Source organism: Enhydra lutris, unplaced genomic scaffold (genome assembly GCF_002288905.1).
Source record: "Enhydra lutris kenyoni isolate GAN:26980312 unplaced genomic scaffold, ASM228890v2 scaffoldscaffold7, whole genome shotgun sequence".
Taxonomy (NCBI): Eukaryota; Metazoa; Chordata; class Mammalia; order Carnivora; family Mustelidae; genus Enhydra; species Enhydra lutris.
The window spans coordinates 9,594,392-9,620,527 of record NW_019154091.1 but is presented as its reverse complement, the minus strand read 5'-3'; the positions used below and the strand labels follow the sequence as shown (position 1 = coordinate 9,620,527).

The following is a 26,136-nucleotide window of genomic DNA, read 5'->3' as shown; positions in this document are numbered from 1 at the left end:
AAAAGTATTATTCGACACAAAGGAACAATAGAAAAATCAAAAGAACACAAACCTAGGATTCCTCTTTTACCATCTGAAAGAAAGAAAGAAAGAAAGAAAGAAAGAAAGAAAGAAAGAAAGAAAGAAAGAGGGGGAGGGAGAGAGGGAAGGAGGGAAAGAAAGAAAGGGAAAGGAAAAGAAAGGAAAGGAAAAAGAAGAGGCATGAATTCCACAGTCTATAGGTGTTCTAAAAAAACAACTTTCACATTTTGGTAATAATTACACCCAAGGAAGACAGGTGCACATTACAAAACATCACTGCTTGATATTTTAGGCAATTTCCATTACAGAAGAGTCTGACACTGCGTTGTGCTGAAGGCTATCACTGAAATTAGCTGAATTTGAAAAGTTTGTATTACCTTGAATCAAAAGGGTCAACAAGGCCATTACCATATGTTAATACGGCAAATCATCTCTGCTCAAACATGCTCATCATGCAGATTATTAGCTGTGTTTGTATGTAAACAAAAAATCTGAAGCTTTGGGCCAGTAATATTTTTCTACAACAAGAAATCAAAAATCTTGATTCAAAATTCCAGCCACATTTTTGGAACTATGCAATGCTACAACTCTTTTGTCTCAGTAGCAAGAACTCACACCACTCCTGGCTACCAAAGCCAGGGACATTTCCTGTCAGTCCCAACCATAACACAAATGCCTGGCATATGTTAAAGACCTTTTGGTTTGAAGGAACATTCAACCAAAAAACAAAAAATAATAAGGGGGCGCCTGTGTGGCTCAATTGGTTGGGCGACTGCCTTCGACTCAGGTCATGATCCCAGAGTCCCGGGATTGAGTCCCACATCAGGCTCCCAGCTCCATTGGGAGTCTGCTTCTCCCTCTGACCTTCTCCCCTCTCATGCTCTCTCTCTCTCTCTCAAATAAATAAATAAATCTTAAAAAAAAATAATAAGGAAATGAATTAGGAGCACAACGAACAGTTTTAGAATTCTTTCAAACATAAAAGAAAACAAGTGTATTACAGAGAAAACAAAGAAAGTACATTTTAAAAAGAAAAAAAAGTGTGTTACACTCAGTATCAAAGTTCTATAATGTCAAAGTCACTACATGGGATATGTATTTATACAAACAGTTACCTATTTAACACCTGATTTTCCGTTTCTAATTCTTCTCTCTTTGCCTCTAACACTTCTACTTTCTCTTGTAGTCTCTTCAATTTGTTTTCATGAAGAGATTTTCTCTAGAAAAAAAATATGAGCAAGTACATTAATACAAAATCTCCTCTTTGAACAAAATACAGCGAGAATATTTCACTCAACAAAAGAAATTTTCCTTAGAGATAAGTATTTTCAGTGAATACTAGCAGGAAAGATTAGTAGATATGATTCTTATTGAAAAATGCAAAGATATTGAGCCACAGATGTACCTCAGATTCTCATTGTGACGAACAGAACTGTTGTGAATGCCAAACCAGAAAATGTGTATCAATAACTACATTGCTGCAAATAAAATATCTAAAAAAGGAAGGAGTCAAATTTTACTAATGAGCTTACCTGTCACCAGATAAGGAATCACAAGCTCTTTACTTTTCCAAAAGATATGTGTTTTATAAAAGAACCAAAAATTTAAAATTAAAAGCATGCTTACAATTGATAAATTTCTACCAAAGCAATAAAGGACCAGAAAGCTAAGGGAGATTACGGATGCATCTCAGTTTGAAAGTATGCCCTTCTAAATATTAAAAAGAAAAACATTAAAAGTGTACAAAGGAAAAATTTTCTAGTATGGAAAAATCAGGGTATAATGCCAAAGTGGTATAAAAACAAAGGTAATTACTTTTTCATTTTTATAAAGAGGTTGTTTTTGTTTTTTATAGAAAAATATGTATAAATGTTGCAACTCATTTAGTAGCTATAGGCCTTTCAAGTATTTGTTTTGTAACTCTTTCACTGAAGTATATCAGGCTTATAGAAAAATGCACAGAACATAAATATAAAGCAAAATGTAAAAGCACAAAACAAATGCTGACTCTCTTACCTCACAGGCCGGGAGCACTGCCATATGAGAAGTGCCCCAACCCCTCCTCCTTTCAATCTCTACTCCCTTTAGTCCTCTGAAAAGGCAACCAACTAATTTACTTCCAAAGTTATAGCATAGTTTTGCTGATTTTTGAACTTCATATGAACAGAATCATAGTCTTTCTGAAATTCTTTTACAAATGGCTTTTTTCTCTCCGGATTGTGAGGTGTATTGGTGTTGTTGCTTACAGTAACTGTTCATTGCGACATACTGTCCTGTACTTATGAATATCACATAGTTTAATGTATCTACCTGGTCTAGTTTCCTCTAAGGGAAAAGCAACCTCATATGCCATGCTCATCTCTCTCAGTTTCCTACCTCTCCAGGATCTTGGCCTCCTAATTCTTTGCTGCCCTCCATGGAGGTATTTTTTCTTAAATACTTTGTCCAGTTCTTCTAGTTTTTATGTGGAGAGCTGATCCACAGAAATAGGTCATTATCAAAAGCATAGGCTTTTAGGAATTTTAGTTCAACTAGTAGCAGACATTTTAAAGATGAAAATGCTTAATACTTCATCATGGTATTATTGTATAAATCTGCAATCTTAAAACGTCTTAAAACTTCTCCATTATATCTCCAAATAGTCATATTTCTCCATTTTTATTGTTCATTTAAACTATAATACAAAATTTATTTTATCATCAAATCTTAAGCACACACACACACAAACACACACACAGAGTACATGCTTAACTGGGCCCTATATTAACTATACAATACAAAATATAGGGATTTCTGAAGGGAATTCCAGTCTATAAGTACCAAATCTTGAGAAAGGGCTTTCTAGAAAGGATAAGAAACTAATTAGGGAGAATCTGTAGTACAATGGGGATGTGGATTTGCCTGAAGCGTCTCCAGCAAGGGACTGATAAGTAAAAGACATTGTTTTAAGAAGTCTGATATGGCGTCAGTGTATGAGATAGACTTTGAAGTTTGCCTCTTAAGAGGAAAATCTGGAGATAAAGCTTGAAGCCAGGGTTCAGGACAATGCTGTCCCCATCCTCATCATTGTAAAACAACCAATCATTTACTGAGCACTTGCCAGGTGCCAGGAAATGAGCCAGAATGCAATAAAAGCACTGGTTGATGAGCTGATTAAAAGACCCAGTGAAGGCCTTAGACCCCCTCATTATAATCATTTCTTTGCAGATACCCTCGTTACCTTGACCCAAGTTTCCCTCTTCTTCAAACTCACCTGGAAAAACTTGGATCTTTATTAAATACAATGCTCTACTGTCTGGACCTACACAACTGGACACAGTTGGCAAACACACACAACTATGTGCTATGCTACCTGACACTCCTCCTAATTCCCCAATCCAGTCACTCTTCCAAACTCTTATATTCTTTTACAACTTCTTGTCTCTCCCAGGTATACAACACCTGCATTCTTCAGAGTCTGAGCTAAAGACGTGGAATCTTTTTCCACTTAGAAAATTGCCCATCAGGAGAAAAATTCCACACATCTATCAATTTACCCGAAATTTATAATCATATATTTTGCCTCTTTCCCAGTTATAATAGATACACCATGTTCCTATGCCTTCCACCTCTGAATTGCTACTAAAGGATATCATTCCTGCAACTGCCCCCTTTCTCCTGCATTACTGATTTTCCCCTTGCTGTGGAATCATTCTATAATTCACCCCTCCCTTTAAAGAAATTCTTTGAACTCACAACCCTCCCTAGCTACCATCCCAGTTCTCTACTTTTTGTAATGAAATTCCTTAGACAAACTCTATCTGCAACTTCAGTCTGGCAACTACTCCTGACAAGGCCAACAACAGTCACTGCATAGCCAAATGAATCCCTAGTCTTCATATTGCTATTGTATCATCTTACTCTCAACATCATTTGATAGAGTCGATCTTTCTTGAAGCACTTTTCTTCACTTGGCACCTAGTATCTTCTTGGTTCTCCTACCATACTGGCCACTCCTTCTCTGTCTCCTCCTTTTCTTCTCAACTTCTCAACTTCGGCATTCCTCAAAGCTCAATCCTCAGACCCGTTCTCTTCTTAATCTTCCTTTTCTTTCTAGTTGACCTCATTCAATCCCTTTGCTTTCAATACCATTTATGTGATGTGGACTCCCAAGTCTTTATTTCTAGTCTAGTCTTCCTTCCTGAATTACCGATTCATGGATCCACCAGACTACTGAACATCTCCACGTGGAAGTCTATTGGGTATCTCCAAGAGCTAACATGTCCCAAAGAAGGATCTTTATTTTACTGCAAAAACCCATTCTTTCTAAAGTCTTTCCCATGTCAGTAAGTAGCAAGTCTATTTTAACTAAGTGCTCAAGCCCAGCATCTTGGTCATCTTTGCTTTACATATTTCATGCTCTACAACTACGGCAAACTCCACCTTTAAAATATATACAGAAACTGACTACCACTCCACTATTTGTCCCTCTACACAACAGCCAGAGAGTCTTCTAAAATACACTGCAGATTATTTTTTTAATTTAGACCTCTCCAGTGTGTTCCTATCACATTTAGAATAAAAACCAAAGAATAAAAATATCACCTGGCCTCCTACTACTTCTCTCCGTTCCAGCTACCTAGCTGTCCCTCTGCATTTCTTCAGCATACCAAGTGGACTCCTGCTTCTCTCTTTTACTTGCTATTCTGTCTGGAATACTGTTCTCCTACATATAGAACACAGCATCTTCCATCCTTTCCTTCAGGTCCCTGCTCAAATGTTACCTTATCAAAAAGTCTTCCCTGACCACCTATTTAAAGAGCCCCTTCTGGGGCGCCTGGGTGGCTCAGTGGGTTAAAGACTCTGCCTTCGGCTCAGGTCATGATCCCAGGGTCCTGGGATCGAGCCCCGAATCGGGCTCTCTGCTCAGCAAGGAGCCTGCTTCCCCTCCTCTCTCTCTGCCTGACTCTCTGCCTACTTGTGATCTCTGTCAAATAAATAAATAAAATCTTAAAAATAAATAAATAAAGAGCCCCTTCTATCCCCCTTAGTTTTCCTCTTAGCACACATCTCCACCAGACAAATATGTGCTTCTTTAATCTGTCACCCACCCAATACAATGTAAGCTCCCCAGCACAGTCTTTACTTCTGTATTCCAGTGAACAAAACTACCAGATACATTAAGTAGGTACTCAATAAATTTGTTGAGTAAATTGGTTAAATTAATACAGAGAAATCTGGTAGTGGATAGATCCTGAGCTAGGATGTTAGCAACAGGAATAAAAGAAAATGAGGTGAGGAGGGGGAAAAATGCAAACACATTATAAAGGAAGAATTTGTAAGCCTGATAACTGTACTGGGTTGAGCAGTGTTCCCTAATATTCATGTCCACTGAGAACCTCAGAATGTGACCATTATACAGAAAGAAATTTATTTGGTCTTTGTCCTGGTAGAAACCTCCTAAAATCATTGGAATTTCCTGAGTGACAGAAGTGTCTTTTGTTATTCATAGACCAACAATGAATAGTTGTCATCTTTGATTTACATCTTTCATACTCTAAAAGTACTGTAAACTCCACAAGACACACAGGAAGAACACCAGATGAAGACAGAGGGACAGAATGAAATGATATGCCTACAAGCCAAGGAAAACTCAGGGATTGCTAGCAACCACCAGAAGCTAGGCGAGAAGTGTGGAACAGATCCAGCCTTAGAGGGAGTATGGCCCTGCAGGCATCTTGATTCTGGACTTCTGACCTCTAGGACTATGAAATAATACCTTCTGATGTTTTAAGCCACAAAGTTTGCAGTAATTTGTTACAGCACCCCTTGGAAACCAATACCGTGACTAGATCTGGGGGGGAAGGGAGCCCTGAGGATGAATCAAAGGTTTGAAGCCTAAGTGATAGGAAGAATAACATTCTACCTCAAAGAAATGAGAGTTCAGAGGGGAAACTGGCTGTAAGGAATGATTTTAATTTTGACTTTAGTGGTCCAATACAATCAAAGGATTGTCAAGCGGATGTCTTAGTGTTAAAAGTATTATTCGACACAAAGGAACAATAGAAAAATCAAAAGAACACAAACCTAGGATTCCTCTTTTACCATCTTATTGCCAAATTCAATGAACTCTTTTCAGTAATCATGCTAAATGACAATTTATCTTTGATACCTTTTTTTTCCTGTGACTTCTACAACACCATATCATAGCTTCTACCTCCAAGACCATTTCTCTACTAAATCTAGCTCCTCTTTCTAAGTCAACTTAATTCTTAGTCATTTTATTCTTCAATCATCTCCAAAATCTCAAGGGTCTAATTCTTAATCTCTAATCTGAATTACTGATCTCCATGCTTTCCATTCCAATATTTCTAGCTACTTACACGGCACCCTGACTGAAGATGCTGGGACATGAGTACGGGGATGCGCTGTGATCACTCCAGATCTGACATGCATTTAATGGAACATATCTTCTCTTTCTACTCCTCAGCTGACATGTGTTCTTCACTCCATCAGGACAACTCCATTTACATCCTCTCACAGGTACAACACTTCATATTTTTCTTTCTTATTTAGCACCATATCCTATAACTTTCCAAAATAATTCTAAACAGTCACTTTTCACTTTTATTCCTATATCACAAGCCCAAATTCCATACTTCTTGCCTCACTGTATTAAAATAGCTTCCTAACTGGTCTCCCTGTCTTCAGGCTTCCTTCTCCCTGACACTGGTCTCAAACTTCAGCATCCATACAGATCACCAGGGAGTGACTATTAGTATTCTTTAGGTATTGCATGTTATCTTCTTTCTCCAGCTAGATTATGTGGTCATCAAACGCAGGAATTAATCATGGCTTCTATTTTCCCCTAAGAGTATTAATAAAATGTTAGGCCACACAACATATTCAACAGGTATTTTACAACTTCAAGACTACAGTTCATTTTTTCCCCAAAAAACATTCATAATAACAATCTAATCAAGAATAATTTCAGAGAAATATACCTTAGAGTAAAAATAACAAGCTGTCATCTCAAGTGCCTCAAAAGGAAAAGTACAACCCATTGTGCTCAGACCAAGAGATCTCTCTTCATACTTATACTTCAACAATGTATAGAGAAAAACATACACAGAAGCCAATAGTCACAGAAAGGCGTTCCAACTCAAGATACCCAGTCAAGTTTTTCCAAACAAATCAATACAGCAAAATATCATTACACAAAGACTTTACCTAAAAACACTTAACAGAAATGACATAAGCTTTGTGCATAGGAGTTGTAAATAGATATACTCAGATGACAGTGAGCCATTTTTCTAGCTTTGGGGGAAAAATGAAGCTGCTACTCCCCAGTTATAATAATCACTCACAGAAAAGCAACTCTAAAGGATTATGATTTCTGCCCTATAGTTAATATTTTGTGACTTGTTTTAAGTCTTACTGCATAAAAAAGTTATGATTTTTGTCATCTAAAGAACTTAAAAAGTTCTTAAGAATTATATTTATGTAATCTCACAGCCAAAACTTTCATATAGAAGCATTATCTTTAACTTGAACAGGAAAGAGTTTGAATTAAAGAAATTAACTTTGTAGTGATTATTCTACTACAAGAAATAAGACTCATGTGGGTACAATGAAGAAAAAAGCAGTTAAGTATTTAAAATCAAAGAAATTGGGAAATTGAAAGAGTAAAAGCACAGAAAGAACACAGGATTAAGAAGAGAAAAATGTAAATTTTAGTCATGGCACTGAATCTTACTAGTCAAGTAATCTTGGCTACCTACCGCTTCAGTTTCCTAATCTGTAAAAATTATCTGAATGCTAAAATCCCCCAGCCCTAAAATTATACATACTCAAAGACTTTTTATAGTATTTCTATGTCACATATATTGTCTATTTTTCCACTTTAAAGTTATAAGCCTCTAAAGAAGTGTCCCATAAGGTGAGACAGCTCTGGATCATAATTATTCGCTGAATTGAACTTAACAAATTCCTATGACTTAAAATCATAAACCACAGATCACATTTTAAAAAATGATACGGATATTGCCTATGTTCACACCCATCATTTGGCAGGTATTTCAGTAGAAAAAAAAATTCACCCCACATCACAATATTGATGAAAGGTTACTTTGCCAGGTTTCTTAAATTATCAGCTCTTCCCCTCTTTCTAGTATACCTACAATTAGTTGGTAATCTCTCTCACCACTGGATGTCACTTTTGCTCCAAAAGAAGTCAACCCAAACTAACCTCAGTAGTAATTAGAATCTGATCTCTAGAATACTTACTTCTAAAACCTTAACAGAAACATTTCTCTGTGAAAGATAAAATCAGCTCTTATCATTTCTACAGATTTTTGGCTAAAATCTGGCTTTACATGCTTCTAAGCTTCAAACAGTACAAGAAACCATAAGTAAAATTTCTAAGATCATCCCGAGCATAAAACACTTCACTGAAATCCCATCAATACCCATAAGTACTCAGTACTTACACCCGAAAGAAAGAAAAATAAATGATAGACACAGGAGGAAAAATAAAGACAGTATTTATATTTGAGTATAAAACACTGAGAATTCCCAGATAGTAAATGCTGTTTTCTAATCTCAATGTTATACTACTTCGGGCATTATGGGAAGAGAAAAAGCAATATTCAGAAACCAAGAAAGTGGGGAAGCGATGACTAGTAGACTCCTATTGTCACTCCAGCTATTAGGACTCTTTGGCGATTAGATCCAATAACCATAAATGGGTGACTAGGAACTGTGTCTTTGGTGTCCAGATTCATTATATGTAAATGATATACAGTTCTCCTCCCTTATGCAAATACGAAGAGCTAACCTTTCCAATAAATATACAGACATTAAGATACTGGTGTGCCTATGCCTAGAAGGGCCTTCGTCTCATCTCAGACCTTCTTACCTCCCCAAAACAAATGGCCTTACTAATGGAACTTATCAAATGGAGGCATATTACATCATTTATGGGATTTTTTTAATGCTACTCCCCACCCCGCACCTCCATACACATGCACCAAATCTTGTTGGAAATAAGTGCTGAATCACTGCACCATGAGTCACAGTTACTGAGGGGGCCATGCTACATTCCTTGGGTTTGCTGCAGTAGAAAAGAAGTTGTAAACCACTGACTTAGATTAATCATCTGATTACATTATTTCCATGACGCTCTGAACTATTTCCAATAAAACAAAGATTTTAGGTTATGAAGCAAATATGTTCGCAAAAGTGAAACTTAAAAAAGATCACAGCTGTGGTAACTATTATGGCTGTTTCAGAAGCTATGGGGCCTACTCTCTCCTCTGGGGCAAGGAGATACTTGCTCCTACATTTCTGACTTGGAAACAAAAAAATATTTTATTTTATTATTATTTTTTTTAAAGATTTTATTTATTTATTTGACAGAGATCACAAGTAGACAGAGAGGCAGGCAGAGAGAGAGAGAGAGAGAGGGAAGCAGGCTCCCTGCTGAGCAGAGAGCCCGATGCGGGACTCGATCCCAGGACCCTGAGATCATGACCTGAGCCGAAGGCAGCGGCTTAACCCACTGAGCCACCCAGGCGCCCCACAAAAAAACATTTTAATCACAAGAAGGATGTTACACCTTTGAAACAGACCTAATCACCCTGTAATTTAAGTGCAGAATGAGTTAAGTAAGACTTATATGGGCTAGTCTAGAAACTTGATCAATGAAAACCACTGTAGGAAAACACATGTTGGCTCTGAAAAACCAACTTGGAACATAAAATTTAGAAATAAACCTGTTAAGCAATTTGCATTTTCCCTATTTATCTCTGCAAGGTTGATAGCAAAATGTCATGTTTAAATACCAAATTAAACATATATGAAAATCTCAGTTTTAATTACATTTTATCCTCCCAGAATAGTTAATTATGTTTTTCTCTACAGAAATCACTTTAATAAGAACCACTTGCCTTTTTCTGGGCAACCGCAGCTCGCTGCAGTTTTTCTTTAGCTTGATTATATTTTTCCTCTCTGTCACTGATACGTTCCTGAAGCTTATGCTTTTCTTCCAACCACTGTATCTGTTTTCCTTCCAAAGTCCTGTCAAAAGAATGTACACAAACCATGGAAGTTAACTCTTAAGATTAAAAAGATATGTATCCCAAGTATAATCAAACTCACTACCTGCTTCACCACACTGTTAAGTATCCAACTGTAGGTTCTCCTGCACGGTCACATATTTGCTAATTCTCTCATTACTGAATACCTCTCGTGAACTAGGCACTGTGCTTACAACAGCGTGTGTACTATGCCATTTATTCTTCACAATAACCCCTTGAGCTAGGTACTTCTATCATCTCCATTTTACAGATAAGGAAACTGAAGCCTAGAAAGTAGTTAACAAATTTGCTTAAAGACTTATACTTAGGGGGTGCCTGAGGGGCTTAGTGGGTTAAGTGTCTGGCTATAGCTCAGGTCATGATCTCAGGGTCCTGGGATAGAGCCCCAGGGTCAGGCTCTCAGCTCAACAGGGAGTCTGCTTAAGGCTTACACCTTTTTAAAATTCAGCAGCAGGGCAAACTCTTGATAACCAGCTTTGAACCATGATAACCACCACGCTAATAAAAACTAGATCTAGCATTGGTGATGGGTATTAAGAAGGGCACTTGTGATGAGCACTGGGTGTTATATCTAAGTGATAAATCACTAAACTACTCCTGAAACTAATATTACACTATATGTTAACTAACTAGAATTTAAATAAAAAAACTTGAAACATTAAAAAAAAACACAAAAAACTGGGTCTAATAAAAATGGTTAAAAATCAACCCAGATATCAAATCTTAAGGTAGGATGTTTTCTGACTAGAATAAACTTCATATAAATGGTATTTTAAGACAACATAACATATATATTTGAAGTTATTCTGCATACCTTGCATAATTTTTAGTATCATTACTACATATAATATGGCAGTACAAATAAGATTTATAAAATGAGATATCAGATGTTCTATGTTTTAGCTGGAACCTAAATCATATTTGATTAACACTTTATTTTTTACTACATAATCCAATAAGTAACATTCAGAAACCAATGATCAATTACTTAAATTTGCTAGCCATACCATCATTAGAATTCTTAGGTGCAGTTTAATCAAACACTTGAGGATTCCAAGATATACATTTCTATTTTTTGCAAAATATAAGCAAAATAATTTGGACCCTGTGGAATGTCACAAGGTATTATGGACAAACACCTTGCTTACTTTCTTAAAATCTCATGTGTGAAAGCCTTAAAATATGAAATCATGAGAAACTGAAGGAAAAAAAGTTTTATGTGGCCAAGTACCTTCAGAAGAGAAAATTCAAACAAAAACACTAATGTTATGATGATAAAGCAAATACAAAAAAGCAGCTTTCTAACATATCTAAACAAAATTTTCCAGAGAATATAAGATGTTGAACATTACCAAAATCACATCCTTGCCAGTTTACTACACACTATTACTAACAAATTTCAAGGCCAAAAATTAAACAAATAAACGAACTTTTCAAAGGAAAAATCCGAGAAATTATAGCTCGAATTTTAGGAAGTTTTGCAAGTCACAGAATTTTTTTTCTGTTCTCTGGCATTCAGAAGAATAATTTGGATAGTTGAAGTAAAAAATTTATTACTGGGGGCGCCTGGGTGGCTCAGATGGTTAAACCTCTGCTTTCGGCTCAGGTCATGATCCCAGGATCCTGGGATCAAGTCCCGCACCAGGCTCCTTGCTCAGAGGGGAACCTGCTTCTCTCTCTTCCTCTGCTGCTCCCCCTGCTTGTGCTCTCTCTCTCTCTGTCAAATAAATAAAATCTTTAAAAAAAATTTTTTTAATGTATCATTGTATTGGTTTACTCAATGAATAAAGAAGTGTTTCTCTGAGGGTTTTCAGAATATTGTGGTTAGGCAGAATTTTAAAGAGTCTTCTACCCTAAATGCCTTTTTTTTTTTTTTTTTGAAACAATTCAAGTATCCATAAAGCTCATTCTCTAGAAATAGAAAGTACATTACCTAATACCATTGTACAGTGTCAAAGGGTATTTGTAACTAGTTCCCAAAACACATTCAACATTGGAATCATCACTAAAAGAACTACATATAATATAACAGAAAGAAGAAATAGTTTGTACATAAAAAAGAACAAAGTCTACCTTTCAACTTCCAGTTGTGCTTTTTCAGCTTGGCTTCTTAAATTTCGGCATTCTTGTTTTAACCTCTCCACCATTTCCTTCATCATTTCGTTTGAATTCAGCAACTCATTCTCTGACTGTGCAAGTGAGGTCACTTGGTTCTGCAAACTACTGATTTGCTTAAAAGAAAAGAAAGAAGAGAAACATAAGGCCATATACGTAATACCGTATGAGAAAGACAGAGGATAGTAAGCTCTTCCTTCTCAAATGCCCCACCCAACTCATGTGTCCTCGAGGACACTCAGAAATTAAATAATGAACAGCAACAGCATTAGGATCCAATAGTATAGGATCATTTCTTAATATAGCCAGACTATCAAGAACTAGATTCCTTAGTCTGCCACTAAATCTTCTCCCCTTCTTCCCAAAATAAACAGGTTGGAAGAGGTATTGGGAATAGGTTATGAAAAGGAGAATAAGAGAAGCAAGAAAGGAGAATCCAACCATTAGAGAGATTCTCCACTGGACTTCCTATAGCCTCCTAGGAAAGAACAGACTTTAAAAGCACATTAGATGGAAAAGCTGCTAAGGAGATCCATTCTCCCATTTCCATATACCCTATGATCAGCAACCCTTCTAGGAGTTCTACTTTTTAAATAGTTAGGAATCATAAATACAGAAGGGATCAATCTTACATTGTTTTTAAGTAGTTTCAAAGCATTCCATACATCCAGTGTTGGGCAGAAGAAAGATATTCCAAGAAATATAATGAATGGCAAGGATTCCTTGGCCCCTAGAGCCATTTATCAAACTATGAAATGTCACTCAGATTTTTTCTACATCCTAATTTACCTTTATCTGGGAGTATTTTTTCTCCTGAAAAGTAGCTAATTATCTAGTTACAAATTAACACGCTTTTAAGATACATCTGAATAATCTTCACTCGGAACAGTTACACCTACTTCCTCCATAAGCCATTTTACCAATTAATTAACAAATACTCATTTTCTATATTTTTTAAAGATTTTATTCATTTGAGAGGCAGAGAGGGAGCAAGAGCAAAAATGTGGGGGGTGGGGAGGGGAGAAGCAGAAGCAGACTCCCAGCTGAGCAAGGAGCATAATGAGGGGCTCAATCTCAGGACCCTGGGATCATGACGTGAACCAAAGGCCGACACTTACTTAACTGACTGAGCCACCCAGGTACCCCAGCAAATACTCATTTTCTTTCACCTTGTCTTACTTCTTAGCCATCCTCTGAGAAAACTTAGAAGAAGAGAATCAAGAGACACAGGACCAAAAGAACCCATTATAAGGCTCAAGAGTCGAAAGAAACCAGATTCTTTACTCAATAAATTAAATAAATGCAAAATAATTCCAGTATTTCCTGAAAGCAGCAAACCAAATAAGATTGTGTATATTGAAAGAGCAATTGTCAGAATAAAGTAAAATGGTATGTCTCAGATTTGTACTTCAGAATAAATTTTTCTACAAAGAACTACTCAGTCTTTATTTTTAACTGGAGTTGTAAATTAAATCTGTATTAAATCTGTATTAAATCTGTATTACAGTTGACTGAACAATAACTTTTAAGGAGCTTAATATCTTTCGTTATCTAGTAAAGGCCAGAAAGCCCAATGCCCATGGTACTAAATAACTTCCCTCAGAGTATCAAACATTATGTCCGCCTAGTTGAGACTTAGAAACCACAACTGCATGTGGAAAGTAATACCAGCTAGCTTGCAAGCATAAATCCTGAAAATGGAATCTTCACTACCTCATAACTTTAAACAAAAAACAAAAAACAAAAAAATAAATAAATAAATAAAGAACACTCTTCCATGTTTTACCCATATAAATTTTTCTTAAACTCAAATAACTTTAATTAAAATACAAATTTCCTTCTACAAATACAACCCTTAGATTTCACATTTCATAGGGATATAATAAGATGCAGCTCATGGAGCAAGAAATAAAAAGTTACAAGTCAATGCTACAGGGAACTTAAAAACCTAGATAATCTTTCTAATCAATTTTTAAAATCAGGTTATTAAAATACTGTTCTTTAAACTACAATTAAAAAAATTCATTTTTTAAATTAATTTTAAATTCAGCATATAAATTCAGTCACAGCATATAAAGACCTTCAGAAAAACAGCAGTTAGGAAAAGCAGCTTACTAATTAGAGCTTAAAGAGATTTAAACATTTTATCTTTGTCAACCTCATCAATACATTATCAATTGTAATGATTATATTTTCAAAATACTGATATGTGAAATTCCAACAGATTCAAAACACACACACACACAACACACACACACAAGCAACCTAAGTGTCCATCCACGGATTAATAGATACAGAAGAAGTGATATATACATACAATGGAACATTACTCAGCCCTAACAAAGAATAAAGTCTTGCAATTTGCAAAAACATGGATGGCTCTAGGGGGTATAATGCTAAGTGAAATAAGTCACAAAGACAAATACCATATGATTTCATGTGGAATTTAAGAAATAAAACAAAACAAGAAAAAAAAAGACAAAAAATCAGACGCTTCAATACACAGAACAAACTGGTGATTGCCAGAGGAAGATGGGTGAAATAAAGGGGATTAAGAGTACAGTTACCATAATGGGGGTTGGGGAGAGAGTATACTTACTTATCATGATGAGCACCAAGTAATGTAAAGAATTATTGAATGATTATATTGCACACCTCAAACTAATATAACACTGAATGTTACTTAGACTTCAATAAAAAATATCAGAACACACACATTCAAAATACAGACTTAAAGAAGCACTTAAAGAAATAAAAACAATGTTTGCTAAAATCATACCTGTTTCAGGTCAGAATTTTCATTTTTTTCTTTCTCTGCATTTTCAATATTCACAATTTGTTGCTGAAGTTTTAACCTAAATATCACAACCCAACAAAAAACATTATTAAGAATCCATACTTCATATATTTCGATGAATTAATTAGATAATCATTTGGGGGTACCCATATTAACACCAGATATTGTGCTTGCAAAGTGGCAGATAAAACGATAAAGATTTTGACTTTAGGCAGTTAAGTGTGTTCACATATAACTAAAATGTAACAAATTTCTGCTTTTGCTATGGAAAAAACTACAAACTACCAGCATAGAGAAAATGAGAAATCAAGTATGTCTAAGAAGATGAGAGACTGTTTACATGGAGATATAAGTCTGATGGGTAGGATTTTGATAAACATAGGAAACAATCTGAACAGATGGCCTTTGGTGGAAGAGTGAACAATGTGTCGCTAAGGCCTCAGAAAGTCATCCAGTGTGGGAGAAGCCATCTTTATCACCACACAGTATTTCATAGCTTTTAGATATGCTGCTACCTCACCTGCTCCCTACTAGGTTGTGGAGCTCCTCAATGTATCTTTAATGCCCACTCTGATATCTATAGTAAAACAGGCATTTAATTAAGGCTGGTATTTTTTAAAATTTTTATTTACTTGTTTGACAGAAAACAGAGGGAGAGAGAGCACAGAGGGAGAGGGAGAAGCTGACTCCCTGCTGAGCATGGAGCCCAAGTCAGGACTCAATCCCAGGACCCTGGGATCATGACCTGAGCTAAAAGCTGATGTTTAACCAACTGAGCTACCCAGTCACCCCAAGGCTGGTCATTTTTAACAAGAGTAATTTCTCACAACAATTCTATGGAAGTAAGTAAAGTCATTTCAATTTTACAGATAAAGAGATTGAGGCTCAGGCCCAAATCATATTGGCTACCAACCAGTCAAACGAAGATAGGACTCAGGTCTTTTAACCCAAGTAAGTGTTTCTCTCCCATTTCATTATGAATTAATTTTAATGATTTTAAGTTTGAAATTTACCAAAAAAAAACCTAACTAGTACAAGAAACCATAGTGTATTTTATAAAATATATTACGACCTTTCATCCCTGAGGTGAATGTTTACACAATGTGTGTCCTTTTCAAAAGGAATGATACATTTTCAACAAGAACCTTAAAACGTAGAGTATCTCTGGTAACCAAATGACGAACCACATGAGAAAGACTTAAAACTAACAGGATATGCCAATATGTGATAGAATATGTCCTCAACAGCTTCCTTTTTAAAATTCTTTTCTTTTTTTTAAAGATTTTATTTATTTATTTGACAGACAGAGATCACAAGTATGCAGAGAGGCAGGCAGAGAGGGAGGGAAGCAGGCTCCCTGCTGAGCAGAGAGCCCGATGTGGGGCTCAATCCCAGGACCCTGGGATCATGACCTGAGCCGAAGGCAGAGGCCTAACCCGCTGAGCCACCCAGGCGCCCCCCCCTCCCTTTTTAAAATTCTTTAAACACTTATCTGAAATACAAGTCATTTGGCATTTAGTATGTACAGTTTGGCATTATTAGCATGCCTTATCAATCCAATTAGAACTGCTTATTAGAAAGACAACAGTCTCAAGAGCCTAGGGCTGTGCTTTAAACACTAATAAGCAGTCAATAAATATTTGTAGATGAACTAAACGAATCAACCTAAATTTTGGGTTACACATTTAAATGTGTAAGGGACAATATGACATGGCAGAAACCAAAGACCCAATGCTTCCTGAGATATTTACATACAAATGCCAGAAACAATGGTTCTAAAGGAAAAGGAAAAGGGACAGTCTTGCTCTTACTTTGCTCCTTTAACAGTACAAGTCATACTTTATTTCACAATTCCAAATATATTATTACACTCTCAAACTTTCCATGCATTTCACCCTTACATGTTTAGGGATGTTATTAACTTGGTGCTTTTTAGATTATGGAGTTAATAAAAGTTTCTTTCTACAAAGTCATGACGATAGAAACAGAGGAGAAAACACTGTGGGTCCCAGCTCAGGTCCAGAGTTAGAAAGTTGGGCCCCAAGTAAATCTTAGCTCTGGTCAAGATTTTGGATATACCTGATGAATCAAAAGGAAAGCAAATCCTGTTCAGAAAGCAATGTGGCCTAAATGTTTTCTAAATAAGTTATATAGATAAGAAAGGAAACAATGCCCTACAAATAAAAACTGAAGTCAAAGAAACTAATGATAAAGAGTACTGACTTTCACTAAAATATGAAAGGAGTAAGAATACCATTATGGTAGACTATAAAAGATAACATACAAAGTTTTCTTCAGTTCATGTCACTAAAGCAATGCAGGGTCAGAATCTATAACTGATATGATGGGTTTTTAAAAAAATAATTAGTCCATGATTTGAGATGATTACAGTTAGGATTATGAGGGATAATGGAATTTAACATAAATAAAAATTAATAGAGCTGATTAGGGTTTAGTGAATAAATTCAATGGTCTTAATCTCAGTAACAAAAGAGTTCAGAACAAATTATTTCAAAAGGAACAAAGTATTGTATCTCTTTTGATGAGAAGATTTTGAATATTTAAGGTATGTCACAACAAATCAAAAGGAAGCAAGGCTTAAAATAGAACTAAAAAGTAATAGAATAAAGTGCAATTAATTAACTTTCATTAGGATATCAGTAAAAGCAGGGTGCCTGGGTAGTTCAGTTGGTTAAGCCCCCGACTCTTGATTTCAGCTCAGGTCATGATTGCAGCGTTGTTGAGACTGAGCCCTGTGTCAGGCTCCATGCCACTGTGAAGACTGCTTAAGATTCTCTCTCTTCCTCTCCCCAACACCTCTCTCTGTCTCTTAAAAAAAAAAAAAAAAAAAAAAAAAAACTATCAGTATCAGTAAAGCCTACATAAGACAAATGCAATTTGGGCTGGACCTTGGAAATCAGACACAGACGAAGAAGATAATGAAGTAAGACTCTAGAGAAACAAAAGAGATGGGATTCAGAACTCTTGAGAAGTAAAGGGAAAATGGTTATCTTCATTAAAATAGAAAGGGAGGAAAGAACAGATGAGGATATAGAAATTCTCCATGAGAAGTTGAGAGAATTTACATCCAGGAGCTTTTTTTCAGGTACAAGTAAGAGCACAGCTGAACAGTGGACAAATAGATTCCAAGCTGAATGGGAAGCAAGGGAGCCAGGCTAACGTAAGACTAGAGGAAGAAAGAAAGTACAAGAACTCATTTGAATATCAATTTGAATATCAAACTGCAGTGTCTTCAGTGAGATTGAAGTGGATAAGAGAAAAAAATTATGTCCTTGAAATGGTCAGCTCTAAGGGATGGCAAGGTCCAAGAAACGGCTAAGTGTAGGGCCTGCTAAAGTGGAATAAAGATAAAGAATACCAGAGAGAAGATAAACTATAAGGCTAAGGTGTTAGACGGGTCAGCAATATGAATGGTGCAGTCACAAAGAACAATGACAAAGGATAGAAAATAAAAACAAATTGAGCCAGAAGTCAAGGTCTTCAGCGACTATTGGGGAACATCGTGTAGGTTAGTCATTGACAGAAAAGAAAATGGGAATAAGATGGATGCAATGACTATCAAAAGCAAAACCATTTTAACCCAAGTTAGTCAAACAATTGTCTAGAAGCAAAAGTGGGGTTCACAAACACAGATTTCCTTTTTGGTCCCCAGTTGCAGCAAAGAGGAAGGAAGAGTAATTCCACTTAAAAACCTTCTAAAAGGTTGCCAGGACAAGGTCAGGTTTCAGTGAGAGTATATTTTTTAAAAATGTGGAGACTGCAAAAAAAAAAATTATCAGTAATGGAATAGAGATTTCAGAGACTACAGCAAAAATTGTTGAGAGTTTAATGGGTCAGCCATGAGCAGAAATCAAAAAGTGAAGGATGAATAAATTGCCAAATGAGAAATTAAGAGATCAAGTACTTCATATTTTTAAAGTAATTATGGAAATAATCGAAGGAGAAATAGTTGGTAGACCAGCTAATAGTTGGTAGATAGTTGGTAGACCAGAGGGCCAAGGTACAACAGAAAATGGAACTATATAAAAGTTTAAACAGAGACAATAGAAATAACAGTGAGGTGGAATCATTCCAAGTTCTCTTCAAAGTACAGGTAGCTAATTATAATGATTATTGCCTAGGTTTTCTGTAACAGGCAGCTCATGTGTGTCATTTCAACATTCAACAAATATTTACTGACTACCTACAGATGCTAAGCTTAATCCTAAGTGTCACAGATATACCAGAGAATAACAAAAACAGAATCCCTATCCTTAGGGAATTTTTAGTCCAATGGTACTATCTGATTAAGTTTTTTTTAATGATGGAAATGTTCTGTAATTGGTACCACTCAATATGATAGCCACTAGCTCATTACATGTAGCCATTTCAAATAGTGCACATTTCAAACAGTGCAACAGAAGAACTAAATTTTTAATTTTTAAAAATTTTTATTAATTTAAAAATTAGATTTAAATAGTTCTACATCACTACTAATTCTGTATCAGGCACCCAAGTTCTGAGTCTGGCCATTATTAGCAAAAAGAGACTTTCCTGGGAGGGTATGAGACTCACTGAATCAACAGGAAACTAGAGAACCAGAACCAGGCTAAAATAATTGACCAGAATCACCAGTAAGGGCATACTAAAGAACTGTCTGCTCTTCAAATGTTGCCACATATTCATCTATCACTGACTCTGCAGTTCAAATTCTGGAACAGAACTTGTCCAACTGCCCAAGTATTGTCCCTTCCTGACCAATAAGATGATACACAACAGATAATTCATCTGAAGATGAAATATAAATAGAAAGGAGGCATATTAAGTGACAGATATTTTTTTTTCAATGTTTCTGAAAAAAAAAAAAATCAGAGAGCCACAAGTGGAAAATAAGAGCTCTGGCTTTAAGCAATGCAAAAAATAAGGGATTCACCATAGGATTAATTTAAATGATCACATTCCCTTTCCCTGAGCTCGTAATTGCTGCTCTTTCCCCAACATACCTTCTCTTCACTTCTGGTAACAAACCGTACTTTCCCCACCCCCACAACTCTGAAATAGGCATAAAACCTAGGCTGAGCCAGAGTCCACTATTCCCCTCGTCGTAGTGATGGACCCAGGGATGGGCATGTGAACATGGCAGGGATGTCCATTATCACCACTGCTATTCAACATAGTACTAGAAGTCCTACCCTCAGCAATCAGACAACAAAAAGAAATTAAAGGCGTCCAAATCGGCAAAGAAGTCAAACTATCACTCTTTGCAGATGATATGATATGATACTATATGTGGAAAACCCAAAAGATTCCACTCCAAATCTGCTAGAACTCATACAGGAATTCAGTAAAGTGTCAGGATATAAAATCAATGCACAGAAATCAGTTGCATTTATTTACACCAACAACAAGACAGAAGAAAGAGAAATTAAGGAGTCAATCCCATTTATAATTGTACCCAAAACCATAAGATACCTAGAAATAAGATACCTAGATACCTAACCAAAGAGGTAAAGAATCTATACTCAGAAAACTATAAAGTACTCATGAAAGAAATTGAGTAAGACACGAAGAAATGGAAAAATGTTCCATGCTCATGGATTGGGAGAACAAATATTGTGAAAATGTCTATGTTACCTAAAGCAATCTACACATTTAATGCAATCCCTATCAAAATCCCACCTTTCTTTTTCAAAGAAATGGAACAAATAATCCTAAAATTTATATGGAACCAGAAAACACCTCGAATAGCCAGAGGAATGTTGAAAAAGAAAGCCAAAGTTGGTGGCATCACAATTCCAGACTTCAGGCTCTATTACAAATCTGTCATCATCAAGACAGTATGGTACTGGCACAAAAACAGACACATAGATCAATGGAACAGAATAGAGAGCCCAGAAATAGAACCTCAACTCTATGGTCAACTAATCTTCGACAAAGCAGTAAAGAATGTCCAATGGAAAAAAGTCTCTTCAACAGATGGTGTTCGGAAAATTGGAAAGCCACATGCAGAAAAATGAAACTGGACCATTTCCTTACACCACACACGAAAATAGACTCAAAATGGATGAAGGACCTCAATGTGAGAAAGGAATCCATCAAAACCCTTGAGGAGAACACAGGCAGCAACCTCTTTGACCTCAGCTGCAGCAACTGCTTCCTAGGAACATCGCCAAAGGCAAGGGAAGCAAGGACAAAAATGAACTATTGGGACTTCATCAAGATCAAAAGCTTTTGCACAGCAAAGGAAATAGTTAACAAAACCAAAAGACAACTGACAGAATGGGAGAAGATATTTGCAAACGACATATCAGATAAAGGGCTAGTATCCAAAATCTATATAGAACTTATCAAACTCAATACCCAAAGAACAAATAATCCAATCAAGAATGGGCAGAGGATATGAACAGACATTTCTGCAAGGAAGACATCCAGATGGCCAACAGACACATGAAAAAGTGCTCCACATCACTCAGCATCAGGGAAATACAAATCAAAACCACAATGAGATACCACCTCACACCAGTCAGAATGGCTAAAATTAACAAGTCAGGAAATGACATGCTGGCGAGGATGCAGAGAAAGGGGAACCCTCCTACACTGTTGGTGGGAATGCAAGCTGGTGCAACCACTCTGGAAAACAGCATGGAGGTTCCTCAAAAAGTTGAAAATAGAGCTACCCTACAACCCAGCAATTGCCCTACTGGGTATTTACCCTAAAGATACAAATGTAGTGATCCAAAGGGGCATGTGCACCCGAATGTTTATAGCAGCAATGTCCACAATAGCCAAACTATGGAAAGAACCTAGATGTCCATCAACAGATGAATGGATAAAGAAGATGTGGTATATATATATATATACAATGGAATACTATGCAGCCATCAAAAGAAATGAAATCTTGCCATTCACGACGACATGGATGGAACCAGAGGGTATTATGCTTAGCGAAATAAGTCAATCAGAGAAAGACAACTATCATATGATCTCCCTGATATGAGGAAGGGGAGATGCAACGTAGGGAGCCTGGGGGGTAGGAAAAGAATAAATGAAACAAGATGGGATCGGGAGGGAGGCAAACCATAAGAGACTCTTAATCTCACAAAACAAACTGAGGGTTGCCGGGGGGAGGGAGGTAGGGAGAGGATGGTGGGGTTATGGACATTGGGGAGGGTATGTGCTATGGTGAGTGCTGTGAAGTGTATAAACCTGGCGATTCACAGACCTGTACCCCTGGGGCTAATAATACATTATATGTTAATAAAAAATTAAAAAAGAAAGAGTAACAATTTTGTTATTTAATAATGTATTTTAAGAAGAAACCACTTTAATGAGGACAGGACACTAGTATATAATTAATAATTTAAAGCATCTGTGAAAGCAGTAATTAATCCTACTTACCACAGATATTTGTTGTTTGTAAATAAATGGATACTTCTGGTTTATATGACTGAAAAGCTCCTTAAGCAAGACCTTTTTCTCTTACAGGTAGTCTCTTGCTGACTTATTATAAATTCTAAATAAGACAAGCTTAAAATCATGATTATTTTAATAAATGACCAAAATAGATCTAGTTTATGTAGGTAGACTTATAAATTAGAAAATCAGAACTGCCATGAGAAAAACACAACTGCAGACCATTAAAAAAAAGAAGTGGTACAGGGCCACCTGGGCACGTCAGTTGGTTAAGTGACTGCCTTTAGCTCAGGTCATGATCCCAGAGTCCTGGGATCTAGCCCTACATCAGGCTCCCTGCTCCTTGGGGAGCCTGCTTCTCCCTCTCTCTCTGTTTGCCGCTCCCCCTGCTTGTGTTCTCTCTGTCAAATAAATAAAATCTTTTAAAAAAAAGTCATATAAATTTTGCAAATTACTCTTTCTGCTATATTTTATGTTAGTTACTATGTCCTCATTTTAACATAAGTTGGGGTTAATTATACATTAGAAATGGTCTGGAGAAACTGAAGAGAAATCAAAAAAATGATCAAAGTGACTAATGGAAAAGAAAATTATTTCTGTTAAAGAAAAGCTGAAGAAATGAATGCTATTTTATATAGCAAAAAACAAACAAACAAAAAACCCTAAGGGCCATGTTCGTTATTGTCTCCAAGTAGTAACAGTTTGCTTGACATCTATCACAATGTCAACAGAAACCAAACCAGGAGAATTAGGCTTAAATTCTCACAGAAAACATTCTAACTGGCTAAACTGTGGAATCATAACAGGATTAAACATTAGAGTGGGGGTTTTTCTGGAGAGATTATCTCTTTCCTTTCTAGATATTGTCAAGCAGAAGTAAACAAAAAAAGCTTCACCTGTGTAGAACGGTGAAAGAAAAAAAAAAGTACTCCTCTAAAAGCAAAGAGTACAAAATTGACTCTCCAAATCCACTACAGATTTATGACTCTAGAATTATAGCAGTCAACATTTAAAGTAATTATTCATAAAAACTGACATGAGTAAATAATACATATATCTCTGCCTGAAGTAATTTTTCCCAAGTAATGAGATTAACAAAACACTGTATGTTAAGTATACTGGAATTTAAAGCTCACTTTAGAACATGTTCAGTGCTGACACAAAAGAGTGTCTCCTTAAATTTTTTACCCTGGGTGTCTCACTTGCTTAATCCTAGACCTGGCCTTAATATATTATGTCACACACACACAAAAAAAATCAATGCATTCCGTAAATTAGAAATAATAGAAACAATATTCTCTGATTATAATGCAATAAAACTATAAATTAAAAAAGCCTCCCAGCTGGAAATTAAAAAACCTTCTGTTACGAACTGACCTGTGTCTCCCCAAAATTTGTATGTTGACATCTCGACCGGAGTATTTTAGAATGTGATTGCATTTGGAGACAGGACCTTTAAAGAGGTAACTAAGGTTAAATAAATCTATCTGGGTGAATCCTAATCCATATGACTGGTATCCTCATAAGAAGATGGAAAGGTACTAGACACAGGCACACAAAGGAAAGGCAGTATGGGGACAGAGCAAGAAAGTAACCATCTATAAGCCAACAACAAAAGAGGCCTCAAGAGAAACCAAGTCTGACAATACCTTGAGATCTCAAATTTCTAATATCCAGAACTATTAGAAGATAAATTTCTATTGTCTAAACCCTCTTGATGGTGGTACTTTATTCTGACAGTCCCAGCAAACTATTAATTTCATCTCTTATTAAACAACTACACCTTCTATTAATACATCTATTAATTCTTGGGTGAAAAGGAAAATGTAAATTCAAATTAGAAAATCCTAAAAGATAATTAAAACACTAGAGAATATACTTAATATACCTAAAACAGGGATAAGAAAAATCTCATACTAGAAACTTTACCAACAAAAATGAAGAACACTTGTTGAGTAAATTCCCAACTCAAAATAAAACAAAAAAATAAACTAAAATAAAGCATAAAGTATATAACATGATCTTAGAAAACTCAAAATCTACAAAGCAGCTAGTAGAAAATACATGAGTTTAGTACGGTCACAGGACTCAAGGTCCTTACATAAAAGTCCACTGACTCTATTTCCACATGCCAGCAAGAAACAGAAAGTGAATTTTTTTATTTTTAAGATTTTATTTATCCACTTGACAGAGATCACAATTAGGAAGAGAGGCAGGCGGGGGGGTGGGGAGCAAGCTCCCCACTGAGCAGAGAGCTGATGTGGGGCTCGAGCCCAGGACTCTGAGACCATGACCTGAGCCGAAGGCAGAGGCTTAACCCACCGAGCCACCCACGTGCCCCAGAAAGTGAAATTTTTAAAAAACTGCTCCCATTTATAATCATATAAAAGTGCTGAGGAATAAAATGTAACATAAGATATGCATGACATATTCCATGAAAACTATAAAACTCTGATAATAGAAATTAAAGATGATCTGATTAAAGAAGAGACATGCCATATTCATGGGTTGGACAGGCTCAGTATTGTTGAGATAACAACTCTTCTCAAACTGAGCTACAGATTCATTATAGTTCCAATCAAAACCCTAACAAGCCTTTCTGAAAAAGGTGATAGGCTGATTTTAAAATTTATATGGAAAGGCAAAGGACTTAGAAGAGTCAAAACAATCTTTACAAGAAAGAACAAGGTGGAGGACTTGCACTACCTGCATCAAACTTACTATAAAGCCGCTGTGGTCAAGACAGTGTGATATTCATGTGAAGACGGACAAACAGATCAATGCAATGGGACAGAGTCCAGAAACAGACACTTAATGGTCAACTGATTTTTAACAAAGGAACCAAAACAATTCAATGGAGGAAAAGACAGCCTTCAAAAAATGATGCTGGAACAATTGGATACCTATATGGAAATAAAAAATGATTGTCTACCATCACCTCACACTGCACAGAAATTAACATGAACTGGATCATAAAACCCAAATGTAAGAAACAAAATACTAATCTTTTAGAAGAAAACAAAATAGAAATCTTTGTGACACAAGATCAGGCAAAGCTTTCAAAAAATAAAAAATAAAAAAAACCACAAACTAGAAAAGAAAAAAATTATAAAATTGTCTTTGTCAAAATAAATTTTGCTTTCAATAGACACAATTAAAATAAACAAAGCGATCCACAGACTTAGAACATATCTGTCAAATATGTATTTCACAAAGGGCTTGTATGCAAAATAAAGTGCTGTTACAACTCAATATGAAAATAACGTCCTAATTTTAAATATGGGCAAACTATGTGGATGAATACTTCAAAAATCCGTATTATGAGATGCTAAACATCATTAGTCATTGCGGAAAATCAAATTAAGACCACAATGATATATTACTACATATCTGCTAGAGTTAGGTTAAAAAGACTGACAATAACAAGTGTCAGTCAAGATGTGTGAATCAAATGGAACTGGCATAGGGGAACTCTCATACGTTGCTATGGGAATGAAAAATAGCACGATCACTCTGTAAAACAGTTTTGCTATATATGTTGCAGAACAGTACTGCTGTATGTCATCACTCAGCAATGTCATTCCTAGATATTTAACCAAGGGAAATAAAATTGTATGCCCAAAGACTTCTACATGAATGTTCATAGTAACATTAATCATAATAGCCCCAAACTAATAACAACCCAAATATCTGCCCATCAAAAGGAAAATGAAT

General features: G+C 36.0%; 1 protein-coding gene across 1 annotated transcript in view; it reads right to left on the bottom strand.

The window, feature by feature from the left end:
* Positions 1-26,136, bottom strand: part of LOC111142275 (centrosomal protein 83) — a 143,346-nt gene that overhangs the window by 9,072 nt on the left and 108,138 nt on the right. The window contains exons 11-14 of the mRNA XM_022495327.1: positions 14,992-15,067; positions 12,171-12,328; positions 9,948-10,077; positions 1,137-1,240 (exon numbers count right to left, since the gene is read on the bottom strand). Of these exons, the coding sequence (XP_022351035.1) occupies positions 1,137-1,240; positions 9,948-10,077; positions 12,171-12,328; positions 14,992-15,067 (468 nt within the window). The remainder of the gene's footprint in view (positions 1-1,136; positions 1,241-9,947; positions 10,078-12,170; positions 12,329-14,991; positions 15,068-26,136) is intronic.